Consider the following 27,555-nt stretch of genomic DNA (forward strand, 5'->3'; position numbering starts at 1 on the left):
TATACATTTAAGTGTGTGGGTATATTATATATTTTATTACATATTATGTAATGTTTTTATATACGTGTGTGTGTGTGTGTGTGTGTGTGTGTGTGTCTTAGAGGGGCCCAAAAGAATGCAAGAGAAGACACTGAGACAGGGAACAGAAAGGGTATTCAGGAAGAAGAGATTCAGATGGAGTTTTGTTCCTCTACCAAATAAGTAGAGGATCTTGAAGTCTCTAACGCAAAACCAAAATTCAAAAGGGACTGGACAATTTTTTGCTACTGGGACTAGTGGAATTGTCCTTCTTAAGAGAGTTACACACTTGTGTAGACCTCAGATGAAAGTGTGAGTCCCTCTTCTCAAGTCCATATGCAGTTACATATTATATAGGCACTACACTGATTGTTCAATTTTTCCTGGCATTATAATGCCCTCTTTTCTGAGCAGCCTTCTTACATTCAGGATAAGATCCAAGCTTTAGCATCTACCAGCCATCACCCTCTACTAACTTCCAACAACAGAATGTCTCTCACACCCACTCAAATGAAACATTTTTAAATATTTTGCAATAAGACTTTTATAATTGTGCCACTGAGCTCAGGAAAACAGGCCAGCACAGACAGTATTCCTTGTTCAAGCACTTGACTTCTTCCTCCTTACTGTTCCAGTCTGATGGACTTCAGGCTGAGATGAGGAGAAAGAAAGATCAATGACCTATAAAGAATCAATGAATGCCCTAACCGGTTTGGCTCTCTGGAGAGAGTGTCGGCCTGTGGACTCAAGAGTCCCAGGTTCGATTCCGGTCAAGGGCATGTACCTTGGTTGCGGGCACATCCCCAGTGGTGAGTGTGCAGGAGGCAGCTGATCTATGTTTCTCTCTCATCGATTTTTTTTAAATTGTTTTATTGCTTAAAGTATTACAAAGGGTATTACATATGTGTCCTTTTTTTTCCCCCCGGCCCTTGTCAATCCCCTGGCCTCCCCTACCCCCCAGTGTCTTATGTCCATTGGTTATGCTTATATGCATGCATACAAGTCCTTCGGTTGATCTCTTACCCCCCCCCTCCTGCCCCCCAACCCTCCCTGGCTTTCCCACTGCAGTTGACAATCAGTTTGAGGCAACTCTGCCTCTGTATCTATTATTGTTCATAAGTTTATAGTGGTCTTTATTATCCATGAATGAGTGAGATCATGTGGTATTTTTCCTTCATTGACTGGCTTATTTGTTTCTAACTCTCTGTCCCTCTCCCTTCCTCTCTGTAAAGAATAAATAAAACATTTTTTTAAAAAAAGAATCAATGAAGAGGCTGATGCATAAAAGTTTGTGACCCCCTCTTCCATACTCAAGCCCCTTGCTAGCTGCTAGTCCTCCTGTAGTTTTTGAAATATATATAACCTATTATATGTCTTTGAAGAGTTGCCTTGAGGGGGTCTCTTTTTCAATTACTATAACAATAACATATGTGTCCAAGTATAACTATAACATGTTTTAATGCTCTTAGGTTCAAAAGTACTTTCACAAATAACATCTTTTTGAGCTGTATCCACATAACCATGAAAGATAAGCATCATTTCCCCTTTTATGGATTAGGTAACAGAAGCTCAGTGACATTTGTAAATAAAGTTGGAACTTTCAACAAGGAGTTGTGATTTCAAATGCTATATTCTTTCTACTACATGATTCTGTTTATACTGTGTGATCTGAAAGCTGATGGGGGTATGGAAGTCCCCTTCTGCCTCTGATTAAATCCTCTTCCCTAACTTGGCAATATGATAGGCATTTCCACATAGTAATGGTTCTCTAGAGATGTGCACATGTAAATTACATTAATAGATTACGTTTCCTGAGATGTGTAAAACATTGGATACCTGACAGATTCACTGGTGTTACTGCCTATTGGTCATAAATTGTAGAGTTGCCTAGCAGGGAATAGGAGTCTGTGGAAATGGTTGCTGAATGTGAAAGTTTGATAGAGAAAGGAGGCTGGGAAACACGTCTGAGCATGAGCTGCCCCCTGAGTAGTACATCAGAGGGAGAGATCTAGACATCAGTGTTCAGGACAAAGGCTTACAGAGGGTCAGGATGCAGCATGGGAACCAGGGAGAAAGGTGAGGAGGATCCCATAGTCCAAAAATACTAATTTCCTTGGGACATTAGAAGAGGTTATATGTCAACGTCTCTTTATACTGAACCACCAGCAAAACATTTGCAAGAACAGAAGAAAAAAAAAAAGATCAATCCCACTCACTTGTCTTCTGGATTAGTGTAATACTGCTTTTCACTGTGTCTCTGGTGTATGCTAACTAGAAGTCACTTTACCATTGTGGTGCTCTCTTGGGGACAATGAGATTGAAACCCATAGTTCAGATGGGTATACTGAGGCAGAGCAGCTCATATGACATGTCAGGAGGCTTATCTTGGGTATTCAATCTAATGAGAAAGGTATGTGGTATGCCATGCTGAGTAGCTTAGCTTTAATTGCTACATATATTTTGCCCTTAAACTATCATTTCAAAATGGAAACATTTTTGGTATGGTTTGATCTCTATGATTTTCATACTTATCATTATGGAGTTTCTTTTTCTATCTTTTACCACTCTTATAAGGAATATTTTCAATCTGCCCAAGATGTCAATATATAACTTCCATGTGATTATACCTTATGCTTATAGCCAGACACCAAAAAAGTGCAATGACTTTTCATTTATCAAATGTCAATCTGAGTCTCAACTGATGATTGTCTTATTACTCAAATTAAACAAAATGGTTGTACTTCTCTTCTTGTAATTCTTTAAAACCAAAGATAAAAAATTAGAGAAGGAATTACAGATGCTAAGGTCAAATACAGTCTTCTACTAACCTGAAATGGCTGTAAGATTAAAGCTTTTCATCTAGCAAAGCTGAATTAAAGTCCTTAAATATCCAAAGAGAGAGCCTGGACAAAGTTTCTTATAACTATTATCCCAAATGTGCAAGGATCAATATGTTTATTGATCCCAGGAACCTGTTGACAGCTACAACTCTTCACGAAGGCCAATTTGCCTTCCTGGCAAAATTGCATATGTATATCATTCCATATATAGGTCTGTCATAGCATGGTTGAAGTAGGAGCTCAAAAAATTATTATTGAATAGACAAATTAACAAATGAGTGGATGACACAGTGTTTGGTGCCAATATAAGAAGCTCATGCTATAACATCCAAATAACAATGAGCTCCCTGTACATTAGATGTACTAAACTTTCACTGCAGCAACTATTAATTGAAAATAAGTGAATCAGATCAAGATTTCTAGCATTTTTGGCAATGGGTGTGATGAAGATTTGCATGACGTTAGCTCAGGTCTGGACTCAAAGCTGGCTGCTGCTTTACCCACTGGATGACATTAGCCAACTGATTTCACTTCGTCTTTTCCTCAGAGGCGAAAAAGAGACAACAGCATCTATCTCCGAGTGATACTGTCAAGGTCAAATGAAATGTTGTATGTAAAAGATTTATCATAGTCCTGAGCACAATAAAGATTAATTCCTGCTGAAACCGGTTTGGCTCAGTGGATAGAGCGTCGGCCTGCGGACTGAAAGGTCCCAGGTTCGATTCCGGTCAAGGGCATGTACCTGGGTTGCGGGCACATCCCCAATGGGAGATGTGCAGGAGGCGGCTGATCGATGTTTCTCTCTCATCAATGTTTCTAACTATCTCTCTCCCTTCCTCTCTGTAAAAAATCAATAAAATATATTTTTTAAAAAAGATTAATTCCTCACCCCTAAGTATTTTTTATAATGGGATTTACTTCAACAAGATGGGATCTAAATTAATTTGGTTTAATAATTCTGTCTGATTTACTTTAGTATTATGTACTCAAGGATAAGATTCTCCCTTTTATAAGGTGGAATGTCATGCATTCATTCTATAAACATTGAATCACTTTATGTTCGTAAGTAACTGCTGGGCACTGGAGTTTCTGTGTTAGGGAGGAGGAAAGGCAGAAATGTTGGGCAAATAGTCAAACTTCTTCCACAAAGAAACTGAACATACAGGGACTTGGAGAATCAAGTAATACTATATAATTGATAGACCCCCACATATAAGTGAAAAGACCATTATATAGTTTTCATATAAAGCATAAGAGGTAATAATGGTGGTAGAAGTCTGGACCCTTGCATTGAAGACAAGACAATAAGAGAACAATTACAACCAATGGTGAACACGGGAAGGGAGTAATGAATGGAAAATATTTTAAACTATGACAGGAGAGTGTTCAGGTAAACAAACCTTCTGACCAGAATCTGTTGCTGTCAGCAGCACTAACACACACTATTTATAGGAGGGGACTGGCAACTATGCTTGTTGACTGGCCAAAGAATCCAAGAGTTCACTGATGTTATATAGTTTATACGTTAAGATGCATCAGGATACTCTGGGTTAAGTGTCTTGGCTAATTTTAATCCAGCAACTATCTGCTAATTTTTGAAGTTAACTCTAATCTAAAATGCAGAGGCTGTTAGTTAACTTTTAAAGTTCCCAAATCAGGAATACACAGTCCAGCAGTAGTCAAACCTAAATGAGGAACTCTCCGAGACCCTGAGCCAGGATGGCATTCTGCAAGGCAATGCTTCCCTTGCCTTCACTGCAGTCATCCCCAGAATGTGTTCGGCAGTCTACGGAGTGTAAAAAGTAAGTTTTCATCAGGGAAATAAATGGTGTCCAAATTAACGTGGCTTGGCCAGAAATACTGTAAGTGCACTTCCTCCTTTACATGAATGGGGTGTGAGAATCTGCAAACACAGGATCCTATACCTTCCGGAGAGCCCATGTTGTCTAGGAGCTCCATTCAGCCCTGTGCTCCAGCACTGACCTGGTAATTCTGAGTCTAATGCCCACGAATGCTAAATGTATTGCTGCATGTGAGTGCCTGAAAGGACCAAGAGCTGGGACTTTATTGAGCTTCACAAACAGGTTCATGTGATCTCTTTTGTACATGCTAGCTAATAAATGTTTTTGTGGACAGCAAACTGTGAGATTTGTTTTTATTACAGATATACCAAATTTGGAGGGCGAAACTCCCTTATCTCAAATTATCAGATAATTATTAATATTGTCTACCAAGAAAAATCCAAATGAGCATGAATGGCCAAATTGGCTTAGGATACTTGTAACAGATTGGAAAGCACAAAGTAGCAAATATTTATTCAAATGCTTTACTGTAAATACATATTTTTAGCTTCCATTTATATCATTATTTATTATTTGTGTTTGCCACTAGACTGTGTATCAAGAGCAAATATAGATATAAAAAATAGAATTCGTAAATGACCTTACAGTCTGTGTGTATGTGTGTGTATGTGTGTGTGTGTGTGTGTACATATATATACACATGGGGGTGTGTTGTGTGATGAAAGGTTCAGGGAGGTAAAAGAAGAGAGACAAGCATGTGTCTGAACAATTACAATCAGCCCAATACATACTAGGATGATGGGGTCATGTACTGGATATGCTATTAAAATATGAAATTTGGACTCCTGATACAATTTGGTGGCAGAAGGTAATATGGGAAGGTGAATGTTAGAGAAGATAGTACCTGCCATGAGTTTTGAAGGACAACTTAGAGCTAGCCAAGAGAATGACAGCGACAAAAGAAAATAATATATGCAAAGGCATAAAGGTCCTTGAGAAGCCTGAAGTACAATAAGACCCTATGATAATGCAATAACTTGAATTCAGACATAAAGCAATTGGCTCACCAGGTCATTTCATTATCCTTGCAAAACAAGCTCCTGCATTTTACATGATTGGATGTCCTGGACCCCACTTATAATGGCAACATTTCCTTTAGTTTGTTGAAAGTGGCTGAGTGTGAAGTATGTGGTTGTGAGTGGCAGGGAGAAAATCAATCATGGCCAGAGACGGTGTTAAAGAGTTAAGTCAGAACATGATCATAAAAGGCCGTAGGTGCCATGCAATAGAGTCTGGATTTTATTCTGAAAGGAATGTTGAATCAGAAGGATATTAAACATGGGAATAAGATTAATAGATTTGTGTTTAGAAAAAAAACTGGCATCGGTATAAATGATAGACAGAAAGGAACTAGGTTAGGAGTATAGAAACTTAAAAAAAACTACTATAGTTATAGCAGGAGACCGGATAAAGATCTAAACTAACGCAGAGGCAGTGGAAATAGAAGAGTTTAAAAGACATTAGGAAGGAAGAATTGACAGAATTTGGTGATTGAAGACTGTGTGAGTGAAGAGAAAGGAAGGTTACCATTTTACTGCTTAGGGCAGTGGTTCTCAACATTCCTAATGCTGTGACCCTTTAATACAGTTCCTCATGTTGTGGTGACCCCCAACTTCATTGTTACAAATTGAGCAGAATTGAAGCATAGTGATTAATCACAAAAACAATATGTAATTATAAATGTGTTTTCCGATGGTCTTAGGTGACCCCTGTGACAGGGTCGTTCGACCCCCAAAGGGGTCACGACCCACAGGTTGAGAACCGCTGGCTTAGGGTGACTCAGAGAACGGAGGATCCTTTCCCCACACTATAAAATGGCCAGATTGAGAGAAAGGGATGATAAAGGGCTTAGAAATATATCTATTGAACACTTATAACAAACCCACATTTTCTTAATCATTTTTCTTTAGGCATTGAAATTGGGCTAGTCTAACATAATGAAAAACCATTAGATTTCAGTGGCTAGACTGAGCACGATTGGATTCATTTATCATGAGTTGACGGGGAGATGTGAAAATCAAGCTGTCAGGAGCTTAGTTGGGGGTTATTTATCAGCAGCCCCACCTAGGATTTTAACAAATAGGAGGACATCTTTATTTTATTAAGAAAGAGAAAATGAGAATGGAGACACCTATCCTTTTAAAAAAGCTTGTTAATTCCTAGTTAAGCTCATGCATTTGTCATCAGTGATGCTGAATGATGTTGGTGATGTGACACAGTGTCTCCTCAAATGAGTTTTAGTAGCAAACAGGAAAATTTCAGTGACCCATTAATTTAGTCATTCCATAATGCATCCATCCATCCCATAAACATGTATTGTACATCTGCTAAGAGCTATGCACATTGAAGGAGCTGGGGAAGTCTGGAAAGACTTTAAAAGAAAAGGATCAAGTCTTGGTCAAAACCTCCAGTGAAGGTTTTGGTACTTCAGACCTTCTCTATATGAATAAGGAAATCTGAGAATAATAACTAAAGTGATTAACACTTACTCAGGTTTGATTGAATTCTTTTTAAGTTTCTTTTAGGTTTGTTTTTTCAAAAATTACTTATGCTCAAATAGGTTCTTTACTAACTATGGTAATATTTTCTTGTGTATTGTTTTATGATATTCATATCCCTTCTCCTAAAAATGGGAAAAGAGCATGTCAAAATGGAGTGACTGTTACTCCTCAAAACCGATTAGAAACCCCTAGCTTCAAGAAAATCAAGACAAATACTAGCAAGGATAGGACAGAAAAACAAGGGCTACCTTTTACAAATCAGTGAGCAGGCCAGAAAGCTTCTGAGTGTTTCCGCTCTCAGAAAACATTTTTTCATCAATTCACCTCTCCTAAGTGATTGTGTCTGGGGTCTACTGGAAAGAGTAGAATTCTTTCAAACGTTGGTTCTATTGAAATATACTTCATTTTATGACTATATGCAGCTGATGCTATACCTTTATTGCCTTCAGTTTAAAAAATGCAGCCTCGAGAAGAGAAACAAGCCCAGCTGGCATGGCTCAGTGGTTGAGCACTGACCTATGAACCAGGAGGTCACAGTTCGATTCAGTCAGAGCACACGCCTGGGTGGTGGGCTCAATCCTGAATTTGGGACATGCAAGTGGCAGCCAATCAATGATTCTCTCTTATCAGTGATGTTTCTATCTCTCTCTCCATTTCCCTTCCTCTCTGAAATCAATAATAAACAAAATATATTTTTTAAAAATTTTAAATAAGAGAAACAAGTTCCATAAACTTGTTTCTACTAAAGATTATAAAACTAACTTAGATTAAGAGAATTTTTATCCAGTGCATTTCTCTTGGCACAGTTTCACACAGATGATCCAGTGGACAAATATAGAAGCCAAAGAAGAATTTACGTCCTTTCCCAAATCTTAGGATAATTAAGATTGGCAAAAGTAAGCTAAAAACCAGTGATTTTTCTCCATGCAAACACTGTATCAGTAATTCTTAAAGCATGGATTGCAATAAACAAGTAGTGTCCTTTGGGTAATAAACAACTAATATTTTCACAACTCTATCCCTGTGCCTTTATTCTCTGAAGTAGCAAATGATATGTATAAGAAATACATCAAAAGACCTTAGTTTAAATCAGAAGCTCTTCCCCTTACTAGAAGTTTAATCTTGGGCAAGTCATCTATAATAATAAAAGTGTAATATGCTAATTAGACTGGACATTCTTCCGGACGACCTTCCGGATGAAGCTGGGGCTGCAAGGGAAGCCTGGGTCCTGGGTGCCAGAGGGAAGCCGGTGCTGGCAGCCAGGGGAAAAAGAAGGCCTACTCTTGCATGAATTTTATGCATCGGGCCTCTAGTCTTATCATAATAATCTTATACTGAGCTCTTAATATATGCATCTATAGGCTATGGGCATCCTTTTTTGTGATATCACAAATTACCATATTTCATGCTTTACCTTATTCAACTATGCTCCCTCCCCCAAATGCTATGAGGTAGTTACTTTAATTATCCCTATTTTATAGATGAAGAAACAGGCTACAAGAAGTGAAGTGACTTCTCAAGGTCAAACTGGGGCTCGAGTTGAACACCCTGACCAAAGGCCCATGGGTGATCATTAGGTTCTATCCCCTCTCTAAGCATTTTGATTTTCTCCTCTATAAAATAGAAATCACGATAATGAAACTCTCAAGTTTTTTACAAAGATTAAAAGACAATATTACATGAAATTACATGAAAGTGATCCCTGTTGTTATAGTTCTTGCTGTTCTACAATCTCAGACTCCAGATTAAAGTCCAGGGTAATGCTTACATTTCCAATCATGCCCTTTGTCCCCCAAATTCACAATTCATCTTATCCTACTGACTCTCTCCTCCCAATATATTTAAGACATTCATTCCTCCACATTTCTGTTTCTCTAGTTGTGTAAGAGTGCCAATCAATTATTATAATTTCAATAACTGCATAATTCTTTCTCTTGCTTCAGCCTGTTCTCACGCTTGTCAATCTATCTTTCTCACACTATCTGATTAATGTATACAAAGTTCTGTGTTCCTGTTTCTATGTGTTATTCTTTATCGCTTATCAGATAAAGATATCTCAATATAATCACCCTGGTATTTGAGACTCTGGGTCTTTTCGTCCTATTATTACCCATTCAAACTCATTTCTCAACAGAATCTAAGGTTGGAAGGGGACATTCATTTATCTATTGAGTGTCTCTTACATGCTTGGTGGCTGCTGTTATTTGGTGGAAATGATAGGTTTAATGCAAATCAATCAAAAGTACAATGAGATATTACCTCACACCTGTAGAATGGTTATTATTAACAAGATAAGTGATAACAAGTGTTGGAGGGGTTGAAGAGAGGAAAAAAAAACACTCATTCACTGATGGTGGGAATGTAAACTGGTACAGCCAGTATTGGGGTTACTAAAAAAATTAAGAATAGAGTTACCATATAACTTAGCAACCCCTATTCTGGTGGTTATCAGAGGGAAGGGGGGCAGAGAGGTAAGGAAGGGTAAAGGGGGCCAAATATATGGTGAGGGAAGATGATTTAACTTTGGGTGGTGAGCACACAATGTAATATACAAATCATGTATCGTAGAAATGTACACTTGAAAGTTATAAAATCTTATTAAACAATGTCACCCCAATAAATTTAATTTTTAAAAAGATAGGCTTATGCAAAGGCCTCATAAAGAAGAGATCAAATAAATACAGACATAGTAAATTACAATTATACAGGGGGATAGTATGGGGGTAAAAATTAACTTACTATAGAGGTTCAGGGAAGGTTCCCTGAGGTAAGATAAAACCATTCACCTTACATCCCACTACCATGAACTTGATTGATTCTTTCCTCCTTTGAAAAACTTCCCATTCTTCTAATGCAAATACAGCTAACCAATACATCTTCCTCAGGATGCAGTTCAAGTCCTACTTACAAAATGTTAACTTTTGCTAACTTCTCTAGACTCCAAAGGTCATAATATTTTTTTTAAATCTTAATGTGTTTGTTGTTTTTTGTTCCTGCTATCAAAGTTGATCATGTAATAGGTTATGGTTTTAGGATCAAGTACAGAATATCTTGCCCCCACAATTAGATTGTTGATATTTTTTTGTCTAAAAAGCCTGTGTTCTCCTTTAAATTCCACATAGTGCTATAATAAATGTTTGCTTAAAGAATAGCTGAGTGCCCAGGGGATGTGCACAGCTAGATGTTTAGAAATCTATGTAAGAAAAGTAGGCATCAGAATCATGGCTCTAATACCTTAGGCAATATTTCTAATGTTTGAGATTAACCTAATCCCACTCTTGTTCGTTTGCTTTAGTTTTTACTTGAGCTTAAATTTGAAAGTTTACATTAACATTGCAGAAAAACTCATTTTTCTGGAGGCTTGACTATATTATCTAATGTTAACACAGAATTCATAATATCCCCCAAACTGAACCTGCCTATGAAAATCGCTGATCACTATAATTTACCTCCCAGATTATATACTTAATGCCAAATTTCCACATGAAACTAAAGATACATCAACAAGTAAAGACCTTACATTTCAGCTCTTGGCAGAAAAAAAAATGTAATCCATGTAAAAAGTTGTGGGTCCCCTCCACCCTCCTCCTGATTTTCAGAGCTTTTCTTAGCATGCAATCTTATAAACAGCTAATTAAAGCTACAGGCGTCAATGGAGGTGAGTGGAATTTTCAAAGCAGATCAGCTTCTATTTTGCTACAATTTTTTTCCAGAGTAAATAGTGTTAGAACTGCATAGAAAGGTGTATGAGAGTTTAGGTATGCCATGGTGTCCTCAAATTCATTTGTTGATGTTTCCTGTGGGTTAAATGTTATCACTTAATGCTATTAATACGAGAGGAATTCTGGCTGAACCCCACTTATTTCTCCCCCTCTACTCTACTCTCACTCTTGAAAAGACTATATTCAAAATAACGATGCAATGATATAAAGTTGCTTCTCCATAGATTCCTTGTGTGTGGTCTTAAGCTTTTTAAACCACAGGAGCATTACATCTATATTTTTAGTATCTAACATCCACCCTTTAAACAAGATGTCTTTTCAGTGAAAATGACTAATAACCTGCACAAGAGGCAAACTTTCTGGCCCCAAGTATGCCCCTGTTTTCCATTGTCTTGTAAGTCCATTTGAACAGGTTCTTCCTATTCCTAGCCTGCATGTATTGCACCAAATTTGTTCATTTATTCAACAAATACTTGTTGAGTGACTACTAAGTGTCAGGCAATATCCCAGAGAGTAGTTCTGTGAGCTCTGCCTACAGCAAGGTAAGTTTTTCTAATAGAGATGAGTGTTTCTGTTTGGCAGAAAGCCTGGTGAATAGGAAGAGGATTTTGATGGTAAGACCAAATTAAATCTTGACTTCAATACTTACCTAATGAGATCTGTCACTAAAACCCCTGAAAATAAATATCTTTATCTATAAAACAATAACGTTGAAAAAATGCTTACTGATACCTCCAGGTGCAGATATTGGACTAGAGTCTAGGAATGCAGTACGGCCCCAAGCACATAAGTTCTCTGGCATGATGGACCCGAATAATTTACACATGTTTAGTACACACTACTACAGTCCAATGACTCTCATTAATCTGTATAGTGGTTTTAAAATGTGTCCTCAGAATCATTGGCACTTTTTCCTTCAAAAGGTGGAGCCTAAGTCCCCTGCCCTTGACTATGGGCCAGGCTTAGTGACTTGTTTCTAATGAACAGATGTGGTGGAAGTGGTGCTCTGAGGCCAGGTCATAAAAAGGATGCATCCGCCTGACTGTCCCTTGGGTTGCTCGCTCTGGGAGAAGCCAGATGCCACGTCATGAGAACACTGAAACAGCCTGCAGGGAGAAACTGAGAACTCTCACCAATAGTCAGCACCAACTCCCTTGCCATATGAGCAATCCACCTTGGAAACAGACCATCTAGCCCTAGTCAAACCATCATATGAGGGCAGCCCTGCACCAAATCTACAGTCTCATGAAAGACTCCAAGCCAAAACTGCACAGCTAAACCATTCCCAAAATTCTGACACACAGAACTGGAGGCAAATAAGTATTAATTATTGTTGCCACTCAATTTTGGGAGGTAATTTGTTAAAGAGCAATAGATAACTAATATAGCCCGTGATAGAAATATATGGATAGAGCTAAACAGTTATGGTGGAAAACCTTTAAAACTTCTTTTAGTTTATCTCTCATGTTAGAAAAAAAAATTAAATAACTTCTCATAGACTTTCAATGTTTCTATGACTACAAAAAAGTACCCAAACTCCTAGGCTTAGTATTGAAAACCCTATATGATTGACCCTACCGCACTTGATCACCTCTACTCTCACAAACTTTGTTTTGGCCAGACAACTCTACTATCCCCAGTCAGTTAGTGACCCCTGAGGGCTCCTGCCTCCAAGGTTTTGATCATAACCTTGCTCTCTCTTGAAGGGCACCTCTCTTCTTGTTGCATATCCAGCACATTTCATTTTTTTCCCTTTCCAAGCTTAAGTCCTGGAGTAATTCTTGATGACACTAATTGATAGCAATCTCTTCCTTTTTAAAACTTATAATTGTTTTTACTACCAATGCTGCTTATTTAATACTTAATTTCTTAAGTATTTGCACTGTTGCACATCACTTCTAATTAATGAATAAATATCTGAGTTTCTATTATGTACAAAATCCTATGCCAAGAGCTATATTTAACACTTTTACTTTAGTTGTATTTAACTTTTTATTTTTAAAATCTATTATGGCATATAATTGTCATGTGTGTTTCTTCAACCACCATTAGATTCCAAGCAACATGAGGACAGAAAGCAGACCTAGTCGTTATAGCTGTAGGCACATTCTTGTATAATATAAAGCATCTTTTTACCATCTCACATAGAGCAGCAATTTCAAAATAATGAAATGATTTTTTTATATTTTCTCATTCTCCTGATATTTATGAAACTAGAAGCATAGTGCTACAATGTTAGAATATGAAGTAGTATTTATTTAAGTGGAACTGGGCTCCCCTGGGCAGGTAACTTAACCACGAAATCATCTTGGAAAAACACGTGCATAAAAATTCAGGAAGTTATGAACACTTCCTTCCTTAGTAACCAACCTGGCAGTACATTCTGAGCGGAGGCATTCTCCTCCGCTCAACTATCCTGACAACGGTGTCAACATAAGACATGAAAAATGGTGTGAGACTGCTGACATCCTGAGGATTGCCCTGAAAGAGCCAGGGTTAAGTGCTGCAATGTAGTTCAGGCAAAAGCAAATTCTTCCCTGAACTTACTCAAATAATTAAATCCATTTGCTGGATCACTTTAACTGTAGCGAGCTAGTAAAAACTGCAACTGCTTTAAGTAAGAAAAGCTAGTTGAAAAGAAAGGAAGAGGTTGCCCTCAAACTTTAACTTGCTTAAGAATTTCCTGCCCTAGCTGATGTGGCTCAGTGGATAAAGCATTGGCCTGCAGACTTAAGGATTGCAGGTTCGATTCCAGTCAAGAACATAGGCCTGGGTTGTGGGCTCAATCCTCAGTAGGGGCCATACAGGAGGCAGCCAATCAATGATTCTCTCTCATCATTGATGTTTCTATCTCTCTCTCTCCCTCTCCCTTCCTCTCTGCAATCAATAAAAATATATATTTTTTAAAAGAATTTCCTAGGTTGCTTTTTAAGCTGTCTAGTCCTCAATATAATCCCACTCACTATCATCAGCCCATCATCATAACTTCATCTTCACCAGCTCCTCCACCAAATGCCCATTCAAAAAGCCTAGGGTAGCCTGGCCAGCATGCCTCAGTGGTTGAGCATTGACCTGTGAACCAGGAGGTCATGGTTCTATTCTAGTCAGGGCACATGCCCATGCCCAGGTTGAGTGCTTTATCCTCAGTGAGGGATATGCAAGAGGCAGCCGATCCATGATTCTCTCATCACTGATGTTTCTATCTCTGTCCCTCTCCCTTCCTCTCTGAAATCAATAAAAATATATGTTTTTTTAAAAAGCCTAGGGTAAGAATCTGGAATCCACATCTTTCAACAGGCTTATTTCAATGAGTTTAAGTAACATAGAGTGGGTATATCTGTTTGTAAATTTCAAAGATAGAGAAAGGGCAAAGGGGAAAAATACTGGTATGTGGTATGATTCCTGTATTATTTTCTCTTTAGTTAGCTGCATTTCCACTCCTCAAATTTGTCCTAAATTGTGTTGCTCTCATCTGGACAGTATGAAATTAGGAGGCTATGGTTAGCTGTGCATTGAAAACCCCATATCATAAAAAGTAACTCTATTCTTTAAATAAATTTGGATTGAAAAATCTGGAAAGAAAGTCAGGGAGTGAAGGAGGAGGTTTAAAAAATTCTGAGAAATAGCTAGCTGTGATGGAGAAGTCTACAGACGTTTTAACCCCATAGCATTCTTTGTGTCTGGGCTCTCTGGCTCTTAGCTTCAAAGGCATATTGGAAATATCAGCTGACATTGGCAACGTCAGCAAGTAACATCGCTACCCTTGTGAGGGTTTTAGAAATAATCAATTATTTATCTTTCCATATAGACTTGGGAGTAAGATGTGGAAGGAGAGGAGTCAGGACAAGTTGGAAGCTACCAGGATATTTGATTAAGGAGGAGAAGATGGAAGTAGAATAGGCAGACCTTTCTTGCACCTCCTCCCAGGACCAGACTGGAAATAAAACTAAATTAAGGAATATTCACCCAGAGGACGAAACTTATAACAAGGAAGGGTAGAAACCACCTGGACGCTGCACCTGCACAACAGCTCACACAATGTGGTCAGGGATGAGCCTCACAGTCAGTCAGCCTAAGAGGATTTCCCACCCATGACTGGAACACCAACAATCAAGACCCAATTACAACAGGAGAGCCCAAATAACAAGGGACATTCTAGAACACCGAGCTCAGGAGATCGAAGAGACTGTTCCACTGGGTCCCACAAAATGACTTTAAGGCTACTACATAAAGGCCACCCCACAAAGACTGGGAAGCATCACAATTTGATCTAATATGTAGAAACAAATACAGAGGGACAGCAATAAATGGGGAGACAAAGTAACAACCCCCAAATAAAAGGAGGAAACTCCAAAAAAGAGCTAAACAAAATGGCGGCAAGCACTTTATCATATAGATTTAGATATTAGAGGATCCTATCTGAGAGTAACAAGAGCCCCTCTGCTCTTTTAAAGGAAGGGAAGAGAAAAGGAATAAGAAAGAGAAGATGTGGCTCCCAGAGCCAATATCAGTGAGACAGTCACCTCTGCGAAGCTTGTAAGATAGATCATCAAAAGTAGAGATGATGTAGGACAGAAAAATAAATCCGCCACTGTACAATCAACAGCTACTCTTTCCTCTTTAGTTTTCCCCTTGTTGAAATAAGTTTACTGTAGTTCAAGGAAGTTCCGGTTCTGTGATGCAGCTCTGTGTACTAAGCCTGCTGTTAGGCATTTAGTTGGGAAATCCTTTTGTCATACTTTCTGGCATTAGGGTGTGTCCATCTGCATTGCATGAGAGAATGATAGAATTTCGAGTCGGGATTGGGGGGAGATGGGCAACTACCCACGGAAGCTATAGCCATTCCTGTATAAGCGTGTGATGGACCCAATGCTCCCTTCCTCCTGCTGTTTCCTGCAGCTCTGTGCAGAATGCTAGAGGAAGCAAAGTCACAATCTAATCCCAATCTCCATTTCTATGAGTTTCACAGAATTTATCCCCATGTTACCACCTAAGGGTCACCAGTGTTTCCATAAAAGTTGTTAACTACTGACTTGCTGATGGAAGAAGTAAGTGATGGGGCTTTCATTGTGAAATTCACAAGCTGTTCTGACATTTTCTGGAACTTAAGCAAGAAGCAGACTGTAAAATCTCTCCCACACAAAAATCTTATGTATGTAGTATTTGTAAGAGCTCTTAGGTGTTCATGATGGAAATTCCCAGGTGGACTTACCTGGGGAGGAGTGAGGGAGCCTTATGTTCATCCCCCACCCCCTCAACATTATCATTATGGACATTTTTGATAGCACAGTGAGATTTACCTAGATCTGAGAAGTAAAGATCTAGCCAAAACTAACCTAACTTCTTGTCCTTTACTCATCTCATACACTGAGGGTTTTTTGTTTGTTTGTTTTTACCATTCATCTTTTGGTGAATTTTTTAATTCAATCACCCATATTCATCTGTATCCAATTCTGACCAATTTATTAAACTCCTATTTTGTTCCCTATGTTAGGAATCATGCTGTATCTAATATGAGTGTGGTGTTATGATATGAGTTCTGCTATTAATGTTCTGTCTCTCCAACGAGTGAGTCAAGATTGAAGCATAAAACACTCAAAGATCACTATAATACAATACATCAACAAGAGAAATAGAAAGGAGAACTAATTGGAGTTTGAATGATGAGGGAAAGCCAAAGGGTAAGCCTTGGATGTGAGCTTGTCTTTTAATAGACATTGAGGATAATTCACGAGCATGCAGATCCAAGCAGGAATGAGTGTAAGACGTGTGGGACACACTCAGACACTGCCTCCTTAGGCACAGGCATCATACTGCAGAACAGAAAGAACAGAAAGGTAGATGCATTCTGATTATAAAGGTCTTGAAAGTTAAACAAAGAGAAGCTGCAACTTGTTAGGCCCCAAATGTATTTTAGGAGACTATCTGAGGAGAGTATTTGAAAAAGCCATAGAAGAAATCTAGGAGTGAAATAATGAAATTTTGGAGCGACGGGTGGCAGGAAGGATGAAAAGAAGGGATTAATTCCAGGACGCATTTCACAAGATAGATTCTGACTTTAAGGCTACTAGAAAGGGAGGAGTCAAAGATGACTCAGATATTTCTAACCTGGGAGGCGGCCTAGTGTTGCTGGCATGTGTGAGAATGGAGAAATTGGATGGGGCAATCCCCAACAGAAGAAAAATGGTGATGAGTTCTGAGCTTCCCAGAATAAAATCCAAATTCATTTTGAGCCAATCAAATAGAAATGAAAGTTATTTACTATGGGCCCCTCAACTATTACAATTTATTACTATTACTATTACATCATGAGTGAGCATGGTACATCCAGAATCCTGTCCTCATGCACCTGCCTTCACTTCCATAGAAACACCACCATGCAAAAGTCAGCAGCAAGAGCTGGGCCAGAAGAAACCTCACTCCTCTAACTTTCACAACTGCACCAGTGAGATGCCTCATAGATCTTTCAACTTAAATCTACATAATAGGGCCTAGCTGGTTTGGCTCAGTGGACAGAGCATCAGCCTGCGGACTGAGGGGTCCCAGGTTCGATTCCAGTCAGGGGCACATGCGTGGGTTGTGAGCTCGATCCCCAGTGGAGGGCATGAGGGAGGCGGCCGATCGGTGATTCTCTCTCATCACTGATGTTTCTGTCTCTCTTTCCCTCTCCCTTCCTCTCTGAAATCAATAAAAGTATATTTAAAAAAACAAAACAAAACTACACAATAGTTTTAACAATTCAGGTAATGTAGGTATAACAACACGCATGGATCCCCAAAACCACCAATTAATCAATAATTTCAATCTTCCTTCTCAATTTTTTTCCTAGAGCTGCTGACAAGTAGAAAAACCAATTGAGTTCACTTTTACAGCCACATTCAATCTATGATAGTGCTAATAGGTAGTATGAGGAAGAAAAAGGAGATGCTAAAAATTCTAATGAGCCAGACCTTAGTATTGCCATTGTTGGCACTCATTACCTGGATAAGACCACTCTACTCCAGGTAAAAACTCTGTGGCTCAATTCCAGACTCGGGCACAGAGTAACTACTTGATTGTTGCTAAATTACTTAACATTTCTGCACCTTAGTTTTGTCATCTTTAAAATGGGGACAATCAAATTACATAGTTCAAAGAGATGATGTGTCTATAACTAAGGAAATATATGCAAAGTAGTTAGCATAGTGTCTGACACATGGTAAAGCATTCAATAAATGTTCACCCCTATGATTATTTTTATTTGTCCCTGAAGACAAAAGGTATGCCTAGAGGTCAAAAGACATACTAAGAATGTCAATCTTGCATTGACCAAAGCCACTGAGTCACATCTGGATGGGTGGTACTCAGTATAACCTTATGATAACACAAATTTGAAAATAATTCAATTACTAGTTGGCTTCTGCCTTTACCAACCCCTATTTTCAGATGTGGGGTGGGCAAATTTTCTTATATTCCGAAGGGGGAGGGGTACTAGAAAGTAACAGCCTCAAGATAGTTGGGGTTTAATTCAGTGTGCGGCTATACTTGTACAGAATAACTTCCACTGTGCTTTTAGTGGTATTTTCTACCACTTGTAAAATATTGTTTTTCATTAACTTCGTAAAAATGCGACTCCCTGTTTGGCAGAACTGCATTTTTGGAGTCCACTTATCTTATTATGGCAGGGTTTTACTGTTCTTAAAAGTAGTCAGCTCCACAGTAATTAGGAACTTCTCGCCTGCATTTTCAGAGGTACAAATGTATTAAAAGGAGACAAAATTAACTCACTGAACATTACCGCTTGGCTTAGTCTAAATGCATTTTGGAGAGTTTTGTTTTGTTTTGTTTGCCTTTGCTCCTGAGCATGGTATTTTGGCTTTAAGTTTGCCTCTTGACAAGCCACTGCATGTAGAGATTGTAAGAGGTTGGAATTCTTTCAAACGTGCGGCCTCAGCCCATTTTCCCCCGTGTGAATGAGAAGCCTGGCTTTGGAAGCTTTGGAAGCTTTCTTTACCTGGAACTCATCTGCCCAGGCCAGTTACCTAAGCTGTTGGTGGCAACACAAAAGGGAGTAAGTGAAAGCAGATGATGCCAAAAGGAAACATTTTGCTCTGGACTGGTGCTTACCGTGGCCAAGGCTGCAGCAGCTTCCTTTGATTTGTCAGTCCTACAAACCCGCCCGGCCATTCGGAGAGTAGAATGTGCCCACAAGATGACAACTCCCGTTCTCACCACAGCTGAGTTTCAGCTGGGGTGTAGTCTGAAGTTTCATCTTCATTTCTCTGTTGCCCAACTAGCACTGAGGAAGTCACTGTAGCCCAGAAAGGAGTTTAACTCTGTCAAGGGGACCTGATTTCTATGGTACTACAACTACAGTGGCTCATGCAGAATTCACCAGACAGAGGCAGCATTATACATTGAATACTAATATTTAGGATAACTCTGATACACACATTGGAATGTACCTCTTCCTTATATCTTTTGATTTCATGATACAGAGAAGTGTGTATATTCCTAATTTCTATTTTTTAGTCTACTCTTTCAAACCTACGTAATGCAACATGAGAAATTAGTACTGACTACTAGATGTAAAAAATATGAGTCCATGGGCTGAAAACCAGACTCTGGAACCTAGGTTCAAATCCTGACATCATCACTTCTTACTTGTGCAATCTTGATCCAGTCACTTAATCTCTGTGCACTGTGAAATGACTAATATTGCCATTACCTGTGCTAAGTGCCTGGCGCATAGTCTGAGATCAAGAAATGCTTATTATTAGTACTAATTTTAATCTTTTGATATAATGGACATGAGAAATAAAAATCACAATTACAAAAAATAAAAATAAAAATACCTAAATTCGAATCGCCATTTTTTTTTGAATTGGCATTTTGAAGTTATTCTCTATTACAAGAAGAATAAGTAACTGGCTATACTAGTTTTAGGTTCTCTAAATTACTCTACAAAATAGCACCTCCAAATATAAAATTACATTTTATATTCTATTGATTGTGTATGATGGGTTGAAATCTTAGACATAATTTGTATGCGGCTCTTTGTATAAGAGGGTAAGCTACTTTATAAATCTGATGGACAAAGAATAAATAAAGGTAGTTTTCAAAACCTTTCTCTCCTATCCCACATGATTGAATTTTGGCCAATTACAATCTTCCTGGGTCCCAGTGTTCTCATCTGTAAAGTGAGAGTCCCTTCCAAATCTAATAACAAACCAATAAATTATAGGTTAGACTGAGTCTTATAAGATCTGAGAGACTAGCAAAAATATATTCAATGTTTGAACTTTCCTATAACTTTGTTCTCTCCTATCCACAAACATACATATAATCACCTCATAGCTAATTATTACTAGAGTATGACAATGGTATAAATTGGTATTCATCTTCTTTTGGGTATCGTGTTTTTCCAGACCCTTGCAGATTAGGCCTATAAGGCATTGGTCACATAGTGATTCTATTCTTCTTTTCTTTGTATGTTAGTGGAATTGTAAGGGGTTTTCATCATTTTCGCATGACTCTCTAACGTCTATCAACTAGCGCCAATTAGAATAAGACTACTCCCTCACACATCTTATATTTCTCTCTTGGAAGTTTATAAAAGGAACTTGATATAACTGAATATCCTAAAAAGCAATAAATTGGTGAAAATAAGTTGAGGAAGGAGCTATAAATTCCACTATCATTAACAAATTGATCATTAGCATCTTAAACCAGAATAGTTCAAACAGTGTCTGTACTTATGTAATGAATGCATTACTTCTGAAGTTTATGCTACTTAAGATATGCAAGAATATTAATTCTAATGTGTACAATGGAATTAATCTTCTATAAAGAACTAATATACACACAATATGATGAGAACAAAATTATGCTGTTTTTATAACCAAGTAAAATCTCATCAACAACTCTACATAATTACCTGTGCAAAAGTCCTTCAGAAATGATGAAGTACTATTAAAATAAAAGGAATTATTTATTCTAGCACCAAGAGTTTAAATGTTTTACACTAATTGACTTGATATTTTCTTTTGAATTATCCTATTGTGCATGATTTAAGTAGAGTCCACCATGGTTCTCGTCTTATTTCTTAGGACTAAGTGATTGAAAAGCAATACACTTTTTTAGTGTCAATAGCTCATTATTCTGTTTACAAATAATTCAGCATAGTATTCTTTTATATAGCATATGGTCATACTTTATCTGAAATACAATCTGTTTTACAGAAATTTAATCAATGAGGATCTTTATAAGATAACTTTTGTGAAACATAAAACATCTCACCTGACTTCTTAAGTAAAAGGATTTACTTCAGTAAAATACTTTATAAGTATTCTTATAAAAATACTTAAGTATTACTACTGAGAAAATTAGCTCCAAAGTTTAAGAACAAAAGCAAAAACAACATTGGTCAAATCATTGAGGTTAAAAAGCTCACCTCCCTAAGTTCTAAGGACTTGTCTGAATTTTTTCTGCATTTTCATTCTGGGGTATTAAGCCCAATTTATCACTTGGCAATGACTAAATGTAACTAAAATAACACTAATTGGAAACCAATCCTCTCAAACTGTGTTGACACATTTGCACCATTCCAGTATCTGCCCTGAGGAGAGATAATAGATTTTTTTGTGGAACTCTGGATTTCATTCATTCAGTTGATCAAATACCAGTCTATAGTTTCTGCTACAGCACAAAAGTAAACAATGATCTAGCTGAGACTGCTGCTTGTTTGTGTCGTGCAGACCATGGTGAGATCTATGAGATGAATAATGAATGAGTCCATATTTTACAGATAAAGCACAGCTTCTACATGCTTTGTATTTTCCTAAATAAATATCACAGGCTCATCTTTCTTCCAAATTCAAAAATATGAAAAAAACATACTAAGTATTTATATAAATGCTTTCAAGAGGAAACACTATTTTAAAAAAATTAGAATGAAACACTAAAGTAGTATCAAAATATTTTTAACTACAATTCAAAAATTAGGGGGGATTCTCATTTACTTACAAGTTTGTTTTGCTCTTGGAGGAAATTTGGTCCGGGTAATAGCCAAAATTATAAAAATAATGACTGGCCATAAAATCAAGACAAGTGTCCAAAGCTGCAAAATAATGATAAGAAAAAAATATTAATTATATTGCTGAATTGCTGAACCAGAAAACCTGACAAGAAATACATCATACTATAACATTCCAACACAAAACAAGTATTTGCCTGTAAATATTCTTAATAAAAAAGAAAAGAGTGATTTTTTTTAAATGAAAGAGATCTATAAATGAACACAAGATTTTTTTTTCCAGGCTTGAAACTTTAAAATGATCTTCTGAAGACCCCTTTCCAGTCACCTATCATGACTACCCCAAGAGTGATGATATTAAAATTCAAATCTGATCAGTAAGTTCTTTACTTAAAATCTGATGTTTTCCCAGTTGCTTGTTGGATAAGGCTCAGCATTCTAAACAGGGCATACAAAACCCAACACGATTGTAACGTAGACACCTCTTAGACCTCTTTTACCATTTCCAAAGTCAACATTTTATGCTCAGCCAACAAGATTAGTGGATGACATTGAATAATGATTCAATAGACATCATTGAACAAATAAATAAATGAATAATTGTGTCAATGAGTATCAGTAAATGAGTAAACAGGAACTTCAAGTTTTATGCAACATCCCCAGCATACTTCTATAAATAGCATCTTGTGTCTGCTTCTATCATAAAACCTAACATACTCTTACCATCAATATTTTTCTGCCTGACTCACAAAATAAGTTGGCAACTCTTTTATGGCAGGAACAGTGTCTTATAGATCCCTGAATTTTCACTGGTACGAAATAAATACTAAAAAATGTATACTGATACTGCATTAAATTTCTATCAGAGAACTTTACTGTAAGACACTTCAAGAGTGGCTTTCCTCCCCATGTAGACATGATTTGTTGCATAAGACATCAACTGCTTAATATTTTACATACCTATAAAATTTTTCAAACATGTATTCACAAAAGAACCATTAACTGTGGTATGCAAACAGTTATAGCACACAAACCAAGCTGTACAGAACCTTGCCTAGACTTAATAAAGTAAAACTTGGAACTCTGTTTCTGCCTGGTTATGCAATCAGACTTGCTATCATTCCTCCCCCACTTTTCAGAGACAGCTTGCTTCTGCCAAATCTCAAGTTACTGCCTGGGGCTCTTTAATTCTCCAAAACAATCTAGACCCATTCAAGTATTGATCCTTAGGAAACTCCTGATCTCAATTTTCTCTGGATATCTCCATTCTGTGTCTAATAGCACTGCTCTCCTTGCTAGCAGGCCTGTCACTATCGTCTTAGACTTTGGGTTTTAAAAAAAGAAGAAGTTGACTCTTGATGTAAGGAATCCTGAGGTGCTGGGTTTGGTCTTAGCTGAAAAGCTTCCAGACTGACCAAACAGCCTAACCTATACAGCGCTTCTCAAGTACTAATGTGCATTCCACGTCAGTGCATACCACGTCACCTAGGATCATGTATGCAAGTAGAATGGGATTCAGTAGACCAGAGGTGGAGTCAGAAACCCTGCTTTTCTATTAAGCTCCAGATGGGTGCTGCTGGTGCTGTGCCCAAGCACCACACTGGGAGTAGAGCAGTTCTAAATGTGCGCCACGCTCCTAACTGGCAGGACTGTTTATAAAGTCCTGGAATATTTTTGTTGGAAAACTCCCTTGAGATCAATTAATGAATAGAATTTAGGGCATTCATAAACCTGGATAGGGAAAAAAAGATCACATTTTTATTTTCTCCAGCTTGTGATTGAAATTTAGCATTTCTATTGATGATGGATGTAGTCAACAAACCAAAGTGTGATTAGAAGTACCTGTGACTTGCTCACCAATAGAAACCAGGGATATTTTCAAAGAACATTAGTGTTGTTGTAGAGACCTCCAAGTGTTGTTTACAATTATTGTGAAATTAAAATTACAGTAGTTATGGGTTCATAATATTTAGTTAGTTAATGCTATAATAAAGAAACATATTACCATATCCTAAATTTGCTTTTAAATACCTTAATAACTGAATTCCAATATAATTTGTTTTATTTGTAGTGCTACTTATTTTATTGATTTAAAAACATTATTCTTAGAGGAGCCATACATTTCACCAGGCTGCCAAAGAGATCCATAGCATATTTGAGGTTAAGAAGCCTTGATCTCATTCAACTCCCTTTTTTCTTCTCTGGGATACAGACGGTTAGCATAAAATTATCCAAAGTCACGTACTCAGTTGGGAAGTAGAGCAGGATCTGAATATCAAAATACTTAGGCTAGGTCTTTTTTTAAATTATCAAACTGCTCTGAGAAACAAGTAAGAAAGAATTACAGGAAGTGTATTGCAAAAATACAAGTGCTATAAAAAATATAAAATGTGCCCAGGCTGGCATGGCTCAGTGGTTGAGCATTGACCTATGAACCAGGAGATCACTGTTCAATTCTCAGTCACAGTATGTGCCTGGATTTCAGGCTCAATCCCCAGTGTGGGGAGTGCAGGAGGCAGTCATTCAATGATTCTCTCTCATCATTGATGCTTCTCTCTCTCCCTCTCCCTTCCTCTCTGAAATATATATATATAGATAGATATAGATGATATAGATATAGATATAGATATAGATATAGATATAGATGATATAGATATAGATATAATGTGTTATTATTCTAGTCTAGTGTGATATATTTAAAAATTAAAGTCTATGTTTTAAGGATCCTAGATCTGATACAAGATATCATCTTTATTCAATGTGACTCATTTGAAATGCAGACTATAAAGAATTAAGGTTATAAAAATGTAATGTCTGTGGATTTATTGGTCTTATATTTGAAGCCATAGTTATTCTTTTTAAAAAATGATTCATCTGAGTAGAAACCTATAGCTACTTTCAGGAGCATCTATTAATGTTTCTATAGTAACCTCATGAGAACTCAGTGAGCAACTGAGATTAATTGTATCAACACAAATGTACATTCACATTTAAATAAGGAGACTATGTCGTGGGATATCTTTAAGTGGTCTTTTGGCTTATCTAATTTGATGGCTTTAAGTTTTATCTATTGTTTAAAATATTACATATAGTAGTACATATGTCTCCTTTTCCCCCATTGATCTCCCCCAGCCAACCCCGGCCCCCTGGCACATGCCCTTACTCCCCTAGTGCCTGTGTCCATTGGTTAGGCTTATACACATGCACACAAGTCCTTTGGTTGATCTCTTACCCCTCCCCTCACTCCCTCCCTTGCCTTCCCACTGAAGCTTGACAGTCGGTTTGATGCTCCTTTGTCTCTGTATCTATTTTTGTTCATCAGTTTATAATGTTCGTTATATTCCACAAATGAGTGAGATCATGTGATATTTATCTTTCTCTGACTGGCTTATTTCACTTAGCATACTGCTCTCCAGTTCCATCCATGCTGTTGTAAACAGTAAGAGTTCCTTGTTTTTTACAGCAGCATAGTATTCCATTGTGTAAATGTACCACAGTTTTCTAAACCACTCATCATATCACATGATCTCACTCATTTGTGGAATTTTTTGAGGAAACTCAATACTGTTTTCCATAATGGCTGTACCAGTCTGCAACCCCACCAACAGTGCACAAGGGATCCTTTTTCTCCACATCCTCACCAGCACTTGTCCTTTGTTGATTTGTTGATGATAGCCATTCTGACAGGTGTGAGATGGTACCTCGTTGTCATTTTGATTTTCATCTCTCAGATGATTAGCGACTTAGAGCATGTTTTCATATGTCTCTCGGCCTTCCGTATGTCAACTTTCGAAAGGTGTCTATTTAAGTCCTTTGCCCATTTTTTGATTGGATTGTTTACCTTCTTTTTGTTAAGATGTATGAGTTCCCCATAAATTTAGAGATTAGGCCCTAATTTGATGGCTTCATGAAGAGGTTTTGGTAAATTTTGAATTTTTGACACGATTTAAGTTCAGCCCAAAATGTAATCTATATCAGTGTAGTTTAAGGCATTTTTGACTCTGTTACAGATAAAAACCACAGCTAGCCTATAAGCAATTTATTATCACAAGATTTCCCCTGGGATTGTAGGTCAGAGAGGTTTGAAGAACATTTCTGAATACTGCATTTTAGAAGGATAACAAATACAAAGCCATTCACACTGTGATCACAGTAATGTTAAGGCTGACAAGTTAATCACAAAAGCCAGAAACAAACAAAATTTAAATTTTCATAGCAGCAGGATTGCTCTCAACACCATTCTAAATATTATCATAAATAACCTGGAAGAAGATGTGTGCCAAGGATCCAAATGCTAAACTGATGAGTCATAGCTTTTCTTGCTGTTGGTTTAGAGAAAGGGCTAATATATTGATCTTAGTTACAGATTTGGGACTACTGGAAACTTTGGGAAAAGCAGTTTTTAACAGTTTCATATTTTTACTGATATTTTAACTTACCTCACACTTGCCTCTATACTTCATTTGCCTTCCATCCCCTCTGCATTTTTTAAAAAAATTTTTTATTGATTTTAGAGAGGAAAGGAGAGGGAGAGAGCGATAGAAACATCAATGATGAGAGAGAATCATTGATTGTCTGCTTCCCACACACCCTACACTGGGGATCAAGCCTGCAACTTGGGCATGTAACCCAGACTGGGAACCAAGACACGACCTCCTGGTTCACAGGTCGACACTTAACCATTGAACCACATCGGTCAGGCCTCCCTGCATTATTGACATTGAAGGGCATAGGCACACTGGGCAGTTGGCTTCTTTAGTGGGCCATGGCATTTGTCTCCTTTTATTTCTCCAGGGATTATTTTCTATTGAGATGTCCCATTCTTTTTCTTTTTCTTCCCTTTCAGCTTCTGAAAATTTCAGTGTCTGAAAGTCCTTAGGTGGTGCCCAGTAAGTCCACGCTATGACTGGGTGCCCTACAGTGAGGGAGGTGGGTCCCTAGTAAGGTAAAGAGGACACCCACAGTGCAGCAGCCAGACATGGGGTGTCTGTTGGGTAAGGAAGGTGTCTGTGCAAAGCAAAGAGCAGGCAATTGGTTTTATATAGGGAGGCTGACCAAAAAGTCAATATGCCCCTTTAGAGAAGCCAGGTTCCTCACTACCCATCAGGGGAATTATGATCATGGAAAGGGAGAAAACTAGAATGAACTCTTTAATATTGGGTTTGAGTTAAGGATATATGTGTGAACTCCTGGGTTTCAAAATGTATAAAGATACACAAACTATAGTGATAAATGTGTATATAACAATTATTTCCTTCTTTCTGGTTCCACAAGTTTTTCTGCCTCACTGTGTACTTTCTCTGTCCTAGTCTTGAAAATACCAATTTTCCAGGAAATCCTAGCTTATTTTAGTGCACAGATGAGAGCTAAGTGTGCTGGTTGCTATTTGGATGTCACCATTCCCAAGAGTAGACTGAACCACAGAATATATGTAGAATATATGTAGACACAGAGATGAATGAAAGAAAGATAGATATATAGATGATGATGATGATAGATAGATAGATAGATAGATAGATAGATGATATAGATATAGATAGATAGATGATGATGATAGATAGATAGATCCAATTAAAATTGAGTGGTCTGAAGTTGGTT

At 37.7% G+C, this 27,555-nt stretch overlaps 1 protein-coding gene across 1 annotated transcript in view; it reads right to left on the bottom strand.

Annotated features, from left to right (window-relative positions):
- The window catches only part of ABCA12 (ATP binding cassette subfamily A member 12), a 168,026-nt gene that overhangs the window by 130,393 nt on the left and 10,078 nt on the right, over nucleotides 1-27,555 (bottom strand). The window contains exon 2 of the mRNA XM_006082487.3: nucleotides 21,948-22,041. Coding sequence (XP_006082549.1) covers nucleotides 21,948-22,041 — 94 coding nt within the window. The remainder of the gene's footprint in view (nucleotides 1-21,947; nucleotides 22,042-27,555) is intronic.

The sequence above is a fragment of the Myotis lucifugus genome, unplaced genomic scaffold (assembly GCF_000147115.1).
Source record: "Myotis lucifugus unplaced genomic scaffold, Myoluc2.0 scaffold_3, whole genome shotgun sequence".
In the NCBI taxonomy this organism is placed as follows: Eukaryota; Metazoa; Chordata; class Mammalia; order Chiroptera; family Vespertilionidae; genus Myotis; species Myotis lucifugus.